The following is a 9648-nucleotide window of genomic DNA, read 5'->3' on the forward strand; positions in this document are numbered from 1 at the left end:
GGTACTTCTTCGACGCCGCAGGTAAGGATTCGCTCGGTTGTAAGTCTTCTTTTCTCCTCTTTTAATTATTTAGGGTTAATAATTATCCACTAATTAATAATTACATAACTACTAAACCCTATAATTTATTTCTACAGAATATTTACTCCTTAATTATTATATAAGACCAACTATAAAAGTGTGAAAGTGACCCACTATAAATTTTAATGTTATTTTCTTTAACCACCAACTAAATAAATTATTAAAAGCACCCCATTAATTCTATAATTGTAGTTATGAATAGTCCAAAATATCCATTTAGAATCTATCGAAAAGTATTTTTTGAAATAAAAAGCTCTAGCACTCAAAACGACCAAATGGGTCGTTACACACAATACTTGCTTGATGTTATTGCCGCCGTTGTTGATTATGCACCTTTTTCCCCTTATTGGATGTTATGTTATATATAATGTTTCCTCTCCTCTTGCTTGGTTTGGATGTACTTGAGCCGAGGGTCCACCGGAAACAGCCTCTCTACCTCCACGAGGTAGTGGTAAGGTCTGCGTACACTCTACCCTCCCCAGACCCCACTTTGTGGGATTTCACTGGGTATGTTGTTGTTGTTGTTGTTTTACTTATCGATTACGGTTCGATTTTGAACAACCCCATTTTCCTAGTCTCGCTTGCTCTCTCCTCCCCCAAACATGTAGTTGTAATTCATAAAGCAAACTATAGCTATAGATCTCTAATCATTTTTTAAATAGATTTTCATTTTTTCTCAATACTTTTGACATATCAAGAAAAAAAAATCATGTTTTATCCTTAATATTAATTACTTATTCCTCAAATCATATTCCAAGATTTAGTAATAAACATCAATTAATATGTGTATTATGGTCAGTGGCAGACCCATGATTTTCATTCAGGGGGTTCGAAAAATAAAAGTATAAACGTGTAAATAAGCCAACAATTTTTTTTCAAGGAATGGGACCCTTGAATTCTCTTGGCTTTAAAACCACACTTTTAGCATGTTTTATTTATATATATATATATATATATAACGTAAAAAAGGGAACTAGAACTTAAAAAAAAAAACTGAAACTAAAAAAAGTAAAACGCTAGCCAGGGGATTCGAACTCTGGACCGTCACGCTTAGTTTTGAAGGAACTTGCCGCTGGGCTATCTATTGAGGGGGTTCATTATATATATAAATACATAAAATTTACCTTATATATACAATGTAATTTTTTAACGAGGGGGTTCGGGTGAACCCCTGGAACACATGTGGGTCCGCTCCTGATTATGGTTAAATACTCATATCAATAATCATTTCTTAAAAAGTGTGCAAAATCTAAAGCGAACGAAGAAAGTATTTTGTATAAAATAAACAGACTTATTACAATACATAAATAAAATAAATATTTAATAAAGAAACAATCAAACATTCTTTTAATTGATGTTTTTAAAAATGGCATGTAAATGATTTAACACTAACTCTAAAAAAAGTCCATATTTTAAAGCCTTTTATGAAAACCACAAGAAGTGTAAGGCGTGGTGCGAATGGATAAATCTTGACATGGCCATTGCAACTCTTCCCTCCTCCCATCACCTCCTTTTCTGCTTCTTCTCTTCAGCATCTTCCAAATTCTCAATTACTACACAACTATGCCTAAATTCCCCCCCAAAGAATCGTATTTCACTTGTCATTTGTTCTTCTTCTACTTCGCCCCCTCCGCCATCATCGTCGTCGCCCCAAGTCAGTGAACCCACTCCCACTGCTGAGTCCTGCGTCAATGCCGGCCTCGACCTCTTCTCTAAAGGACGGGTATTTTCCTAATTCTCTTTCAATTTCATGGCAGCAGAACCTCCTTAATTATTTTATGATTGCATTGTTTTTCAGGTCTATTAGAAACTATGATAAGGTATACACATTATGCTTTATGAGACTACACTAAGTATGTTGTTGTTGTATTGTTATTCTTGTTGATTTAGACAGAGAGAAGGTGGATTGAGGTTCGTGACCATAATTCTTTTGGTTTATTTATAGATATTTTTTTAACACAGATATACTTCATGTTGTAGCTCCGCCACTCGTTGTAGACATCAAATAAATTAAGCTAGTAAATAAAAGGGATTTCTCTTAATTCATGCAATTTAATTTGATAAATGACAATAGAAGTTTTGATTTCAAGTTTTAATAGCCCCATCATTTGATCATTTGCAGTCATATTATTCCCTTGTATTTGTTACCTAAGTTTCCTCAAGTGTTCTCCAAGAGTCTGCTGTTGGATATTTGACTGAGTTTCTTATCATAAATAGGTTTATAAAGTGTCTCCATATTTGGCTAGTCCTTTTCTTGTAGAAAAATGTTTAGGATTCTATAAATTGAGGCTCGTTCCTTCTAACTTAATCAACATTCGCAATATAGTCATAGGGGCTTTGAGAGTTTTGGTTAGGGCAAGTGTTCTCCAAGAGTCTGCAACTTGAGCAAGTTTACTTGTTTGACATGTATATTAAAAAAATTTCATGTTTTGAGTAAATCTTATGGTAACAATTGCACTCAGAGGTGGAGCTAGGATTTAGGATTTTTAGTTTATGAGTTTTGAATATATTATTTATACATAGCAAATGAACTTTTTAAACATAACTATGAGGTTTGAGCCAAAGCTACTGGGTTTTGTCGAACCAATAGCTGAAGGGGTGGCTCCGCGCCTCTGCCCCTACACTTAACACCCGCCCTAATCATGCTTTGTTGGAAAATGGCCGAGAGTGGACTTTTGACAGTGACTTGAAAAATTGAAAGGTACATTCAGATTTTATCTGCAACAACAACTAGATTTCAAAATGCTTATGACTGGAACTTTATAATAATGCTAAGATTGTAAAAATGACATCAAACGAGAAAATGTGTCACATAAATTGAGATAGATGGACTAGGAAGAACTACAATCGGAAAGAAAATTACAGTAAGCTTTGATGTCTCTTCCTCAAATAATATTGTTGGTGTTTTGTCACAGTTTAACGTGGCATCCACATTAAGCATGCTTGTTTTTGCTGCAAACCGTACCACTATCTGTTTCATATAATGGAATCAAGAACACATGTGCACCATGAGATTATGAACTGTCATTTCTGTTGTTTTACCTAGTAAACAGTCACAGCATTTTCTCTAACCTTTATGGATTTGCTGCAAATAGTTCTTTGCATTCATCTTTATTTTATTTTATTTTTCACTACATCAAGCACACTCTGTCTAAAACTAAAAATTTACCAAAAGATTGATGATTCGAAGATTTTCCTACTCAACGAGTTTTTCTATTTATAATCTTGTACACGTCAGAAGCTTGAATGTCTGAGTTATAGTTTCTTGTGTATCTCTATTTGATCCTGCATAGCAAGCTTAAGGATAGCCGATAGCATCTAGTAGGTTGAATCACAATTATTACCGGAAAAGGCTATCGATTTGTTAATGTCTGGTCAATTATTTAATCAATTTTTTTTTTCTTTTTAATCAACAATATTTCTTTTCTGAAATTACCAATTTAAAATCTGTTCAGTTGGCTTTTCTTGTTATTTCTCACTTACTTATGTTTCCAATAATCTGCATTTTGGTTTGTGTACAAACCTCCCACAAGTTGGTTACGATTTCAATCTGCAATATGGGCAAAATGCACTGTATTGTTCATTAAATTTGATATTTTCCAGGTGAAAGATGCTCTTGTGCTGTTCGACACAGCACTTACTTTAAATCCCAACCCTGTGGAGGCTCAAGCTGCATTTTATAACAAAGCATGCTGCCATGCCTACAGGTATATTTCTCCTTTGCCTCTTTCATGGTTGAATTGATTTAGCTGGATAAAGACAAGTAGTTATTTGCTTGAAACCATGTTGAGACATGGAGGAAAAAAACATATTTGTGGCTTTCTTCTCGTGTAAAATGCAATATTGAAACTTTAATGAGCGTCACAAAGGAGCTATATGTACTTATTTATTCTTCTTCACTCGCTTATTACTTCTCTATTTGTTTATTTATTTTCTTTATTTACTTAAGGGGGGAAGGAAAGAAAGCTGCTGAGTGTTTACGCACTGCTTTGAAAGAGTATAACCTCAAGTTTGGCACAATCCTTAATGATCCGGATTTGGCTTCCTTCAGAGCATTGCCTGAATTTAAGGAACTACAGGAAGAGGTTTGTTTCCAACTGAGGGTATAGTTCTTTAGTTTTCGTCATGCTTGGATGTCTAAATTTAATTCAGCTCCTTACCACATTGACTATGTTACAGTATCTTCAGAACTTTGCAAGGCTCTAGCTTTGCTTCATTGTTTCTGAATCTCATAGTCTTCTATTTACCTCACAGGCTAGGTTAGGAGGGGAAGACATAGGGTACAGTTTCCGTAGAGACCTTAAGCTCATCAGTGAGGTACAAGCACCATTTAGGGGGGTCAGAAGATTTTTCTATGTGGCATTCATTGCTGCTGCTGGAATTTCTACATTTTTCACTATACCCAGGTTAATCCGTGCAATTCAAGGTGGAGATGGTGCTCCTGATTTTGGGGCCACTGCAGGAAATGCTGCTATAAATGTCGCTGGTAAATAACGACTACCTTTGCTACGAATCATTTAGTTCACTTCTAAAGTTTGGTAAATTATATTTGCTGGCTATATTAACTTACGCTTTTAAATGAAAAGAACTATTTCTCAAAAATGATTAACCTCTTGAACCAGCACTCTGCAGGTATTGTTGTTTTTGTGGCGTTGTTGTTTTGGGACAACAAAAAAGAGGAGGAACAGCTTGCACAAATATTGCGTGATGAAACACTATCAAGGCTGCCTTTGCGCCTTTCAACTGATAGGATTGTTGAACTCGTCCAGCTAAGAGACACCGTGAGGCCTGTTAGTGAGACAACTTCCCCTTTACTCTTCCTGTTTTCAATTTCCAGAAGTTGAGTGGAAAACGTCAGGAGTCCTTCAATTTTACCTTGAAGAATGAGATGTCCTGTATAACTTTTACTGGTGTCACTTGTCTAGTTCTCGTTGCCATGTATTCTGCTTAATAGATCAAAAGATATGGTTTACCTCCCTCATTAGAAGAATCCATTTCCATCACATTTACATTGTCGGAGGGATGATTGAAGACAGAAAGTTAGTAGCATTTTTTGCTAGGTTTGCAACAAATGCCTATATTTCATGAGAAAAAAGATATCCCTTTATTTGTTCTCTCTGTATCTCTATTTCTTTTTCTAAAATGCCTGACTCGAACATATTGTCTCCTCGTATTTGGAGTTTGACCAGTTGCTTGTTGTTAGGTTATTTTGGCTGGAAAAAAGGAGACAGTCTCTCTGGCTATGAGAAATGCTGAGAAATTCCGTACTGAGCTTCTTAAACGCGGAGTCCTTCTAGTTCCTGTTATTTGGGGTGAAGGCAGGGAAACAAAAATAGAGAAGAAAGGTTTTGGTCTTTCGCAAAAGGCAGTTGCTTCCCTCCCATCCATAGGGGTAAGATTGAAAGTAGCACTTAATGATCATTTTTAAACAACATGATGCTATAGCATGCACGTCAAGTTCATGATTCTGCTTTCTATTTGCTCAAAGTCCAAAATATATTTTTTACATGCTACAGGATTACTGAAAGTCGTTTCTTGTTGCTCAACAAGCATAAGACAATAATCTTAATGGTGCATGTATCTCGTTCAGGTTTTCTTATTTTTGTCCAATCTGTAGGAAGATTTTGACCAAAGAACTCAGTCAATAATTGCAAAATCAAAACTGAAGTCAGAGATCCGGTTCAAGGCGGAGGTCGTTTCACCTACAGAGTGGGAAAGGTATATCTACCTGTTCCGCTTACACTTGAAAACTACTCATCACATCATAGTCATGTGCATTTATGTTTGTGCCACTTTAATTTTTGGACATCCTATCACACAGTTTGATCGACTGAAATTTTTTCCCTTGTACCAGATGTATTGTTTGACTTCAAATCTATTTCAGGTGGATAAGGGATCAACAGAAGTCTGAAGGTGTGACTCCTGGCGAAGATGTCTACATTATACTTCGTCTAGATGGTCGTGTTCGACGATCAGGAAAGGTCAGTACTTGTTTAAAAAGAATTGCTGCAATTCTCTTCTTTGCTCCATTAATCTTGACTCAATGATGTGCTTATATGCACACATAATCAGCACATAAATTGCTCATGACATGACATAGATGACTGTATCCAGAAAAGTATAATTTACTATTCTTATGGGTTAATTCTTCGATTTTAATATTGACCAACTCTGCAGGGAATGCCTGACTGGGCTCAAATTTTAAAGGAACTGCCTCCAATGGAAGCAATATTAAGCAAGCTAGAAAGATAATACAAGTTTCTCTTGCTGAGTGCTAAAATCTTTTCACTACCTGGTGTATTTTCGGTCAGTCTCCTTACTTGAAATATAAAAGGCACTAATTGATGCCTGTCGAGCTTGTCTGTTTTACGTTCCATTTTTTCACGAACATATACTGTACTATAATTCTATAAATTGATATTGATATTTGCCAGATGAATATCCAAAGGAAATGAAATTTCATAGGAAATAGAAATCCAAACAATGGAACTAATAGTTATTCATCTATTGTTGAAGCTAAAGGTGGAGTTACCACTATTCGTCACTTTTTTATGACACGATCAGATATGTAACTTTGGTTAGCACTTTTGTCATACAAGCATAGGCCTATGTATGCAGAAGGATGGTCAGTTGAACCCCTTCACCGGAAAATTATACTGCATATGTAGGTCAAAGATAATCAATCTCACACACACAAAAACACGCATTAAATCTTGAACATCCTTACTGGAATTTCTAGCTTCACTACTGCATACAACTTTGAAGTCTTGGTTTTTGTATCTTTATTGAATGTTGGGACAATCAACTGGACAAAGAAGGAAAAACAAGAGAAAATATTTCTAATGAGCTGGGAAGTAATTTCTGCTATGTAGTTGACTTCTTTGAGAAATAATATTATTATTTAGTTTCTTGCAGACGTTCAAACTGAGTTTTAGTTCATAATTTGTTAATGGATCCATCTGTTTCTAATATTAACCTAAGTCTTTTTTAATAAAAACGAGAAAAGAAAAAACTATTTAAACTGGAATGGTTCCAACGAGAAAGATATTCTAAACCTACTCCAATAAAAAAATACTGTAATAACTTTGCCAGGAAGACTTTTGCATATTAAACTACAGTATAAGGTGAAGGCAGACCATGAATTTCAATATATCGAATTTTAGTCTTTTTGAGTTACTGAATTCTAAATTAAAAATCTAGACGTATTAATAAATTGTTTAAAATAAATATAACTTTAAACCAAAATTACTGAATTCCGTCGAATTGTCTTGGTTGAAGAGACCAAGATGATTGCGCATTATTTTATTCCTTAGAAAATTTGAGTCCCTCCTTTGCCTGCACGGTCACTCTGCTTGATGCATTTTTTTTTAAAAAAAAAACTTGTGTACTCAAATATTTGTGTAATTTTTATTAGATTATGAAAAATTTAAAATCTCGAGAATAGATGTGATGATTTACTATTCTACAAGGCACCTAGACATATTTTCTTTCAAGGATTTCTCCTGGGACTTTATTCTAAAGAATAGCCATGGTATCAATTTCTTATTTTTGCTTTAAGTAACATTTGACATATTTTAGCCTATATAAAAAGTACTACTATTAATCATAACATTATTTAAAACATGTTTGAAGTCGGTCAATTTCGGGAAAAAATTGTTTGACTCGGTAAATAATATAGTGTTTTTTTTTCCGGACAAACTTTCTCGTACCTTAATTAATTTTACGGGATATCTATCACATTCCACCATAAACAAATATCAGGTAACGTCCACCAAAATTAAAACAAATGGGAAGAATTTATTATTGAAAAAACCAATTTGCCCTTGAACTATCCAAAATTAAGCAATTTTGCCTTCTCTTTGATTTTTGGCCTAATATTCCTCACTATTTGAAAAAGTTTTTACCTCAGACCCTTTATAGGACTCTTAAGGATAATTTTAAATCATAATTAAAGTTAGGGAGAAATTAAGATTTCTTGACCATTTAAAACGAATGGAAGAAAATGATTTTTAAAAAATGTTTGTGTAAAAATGAAAATTTCTAGAAGAAAAAATATGCTAGTGAATTACAAAATCAACTCTCCTTGAGTTGAATTTTTTCGTTCTTTTTTAATTTTGAAAAATTTAGACACATGGAGTATCTATTTTGCATTGGAGCTACGTATATAACAAAGGATAAATACGAAACAATTTGCTAACTACTAAAGTATGAAAAGACCAAACAATTCTTTAGAAGAAAAATTTTATAACAAAGAAAATATAATAAATTAATCTATAATAATAATAATAATAATAATATAGAAAGATTGGCATCATTTTCTTTGGTAGGTTTTGAAAGGTTCATCTATTTTGATGATGACTTGAACTTTCCAACAGCAATGAGTAACGCGTTTGAACTGGTAAATAAACGAAACCCATTACCAAAGAAGCTTCATTTTTCATTTGAATTAATATCATATTATTATTATTATTATTAGTAGTATTATTATATCCATTGAAATTAATATTATTTCTTCTCCGACCACCATAATCCTTGATTTTCCTTACGTCCACTATCATTATATATTATGATTAGGTCTAAGATTAGGACAACTAAACTCTTATACTAAATCAATATGACCATATACTTCTAATAATAAACTCTACTTTCCCCTAAATTTCATTATATTTTATTTTTCAAATTATAATGAAAATAAATTTTAATATAAAAAAAGAAATTGTTCACATTCAATGTGTATGCTACATGCATGAGAATACACATTATTCAATATTTGATATCTGTGTTGATGGGAGAAATCAAATAATTGAGATGTACATAAAATGATCTGAACAATATTAATATAATAAAATTACGTAGAAGACATGATTTGTGTTTTTTTAAATCATGAGCAGCTCATAATTAAGTTGGTGCAAACACCAAATGTAGATAAATGATTTTCTTTCATATACCCTTAATCTTGGATTTTTTATTTTATTTTTGTAATTAGTAACACGTTAATTATTGATACAAGTGGTTCATGTGCATTCATATGGTGAAATTGTTTTCGAGAATGTTGGGATTATAACTATGACGGTGAATCCTTTGGATCACAACTATTAACTATTTTCCCACTATAAAAACTCAACTTTACACTTAAAAATCCTTCCCACATAATTATATACTTAGGAAAATTAGTTTTATAAATTGAGAAAAATGATTTATTTTTTCTAATGAACGTAGATAAAATAAGTTTTACGCAAGTAGCATTTTACATAATGTCCTCCCCATCATCCAACACAACTCATCTTCACTTCACCCCATAGCCCCTATCCACATCATCCCCACCTTCACTGGCGTAGCTACATGTAGTGATGGATGGTCAATCGAACTCTCTTAATCGAAAAATTATATCGTGTATATAAAAAATGATAGAAAATATATAGGTAAAAAATTATGTGTTTTATGTGCACACCTTCAATGAAATTTTTAGCTTCATCACTATCCACCTCTCATAATATTTATCTAAATTATGGTATGCAAATGTTTATTACCCTAAAAAATATTTTCCTTCCTACCAAACACATCTTA

General features: G+C 33.3%; 1 protein-coding gene across 2 annotated transcripts; it reads left to right on the forward strand.

Moving 5' to 3' along the window:
• Window positions 1-1500: 1500 nt before the first annotated feature.
• On the forward strand, window positions 1501-8479 carry LOC125808290 (protein LOW PSII ACCUMULATION 1, chloroplastic). 2 transcript variants are annotated; one of them, XR_007441718.1, is made up of 10 exons: window positions 1501-1804; window positions 3685-3788; window positions 4031-4166; window positions 4336-4567; window positions 4714-4871; window positions 5285-5473; window positions 5699-5799; window positions 5966-6062; window positions 6259-6387; window positions 8409-8479. XR_007441718.1 is itself a non-coding variant. In XM_049488011.1 (9 exons), the coding sequence occupies exons 1-9, from the start codon at window positions 1556-1558 to the stop codon at window positions 6331-6333; spliced, it is 1341 nt and encodes a 446-aa protein (XP_049343968.1). In that variant the 5' UTR covers window positions 1501-1555; the 3' UTR covers window positions 6334-6520. The 2 variants fall into 2 exon arrangements, 1 of the variants encoding a protein (XP_049343968.1); XM_049488011.1 differs by lacking the exon at window positions 8409-8479 and having other exon boundaries at window positions 6259-6520.
• The last annotated feature ends 1169 nt before the right edge of the window (window positions 8480-9648 follow it).

Source organism: Solanum verrucosum, unplaced genomic scaffold (genome assembly GCF_900185275.1).
Source record: "Solanum verrucosum unplaced genomic scaffold, falcon-dt-bn FXZP01000234.1, whole genome shotgun sequence".
In the NCBI taxonomy this organism is placed as follows: Eukaryota; Viridiplantae; Streptophyta; class Magnoliopsida; order Solanales; family Solanaceae; genus Solanum; species Solanum verrucosum.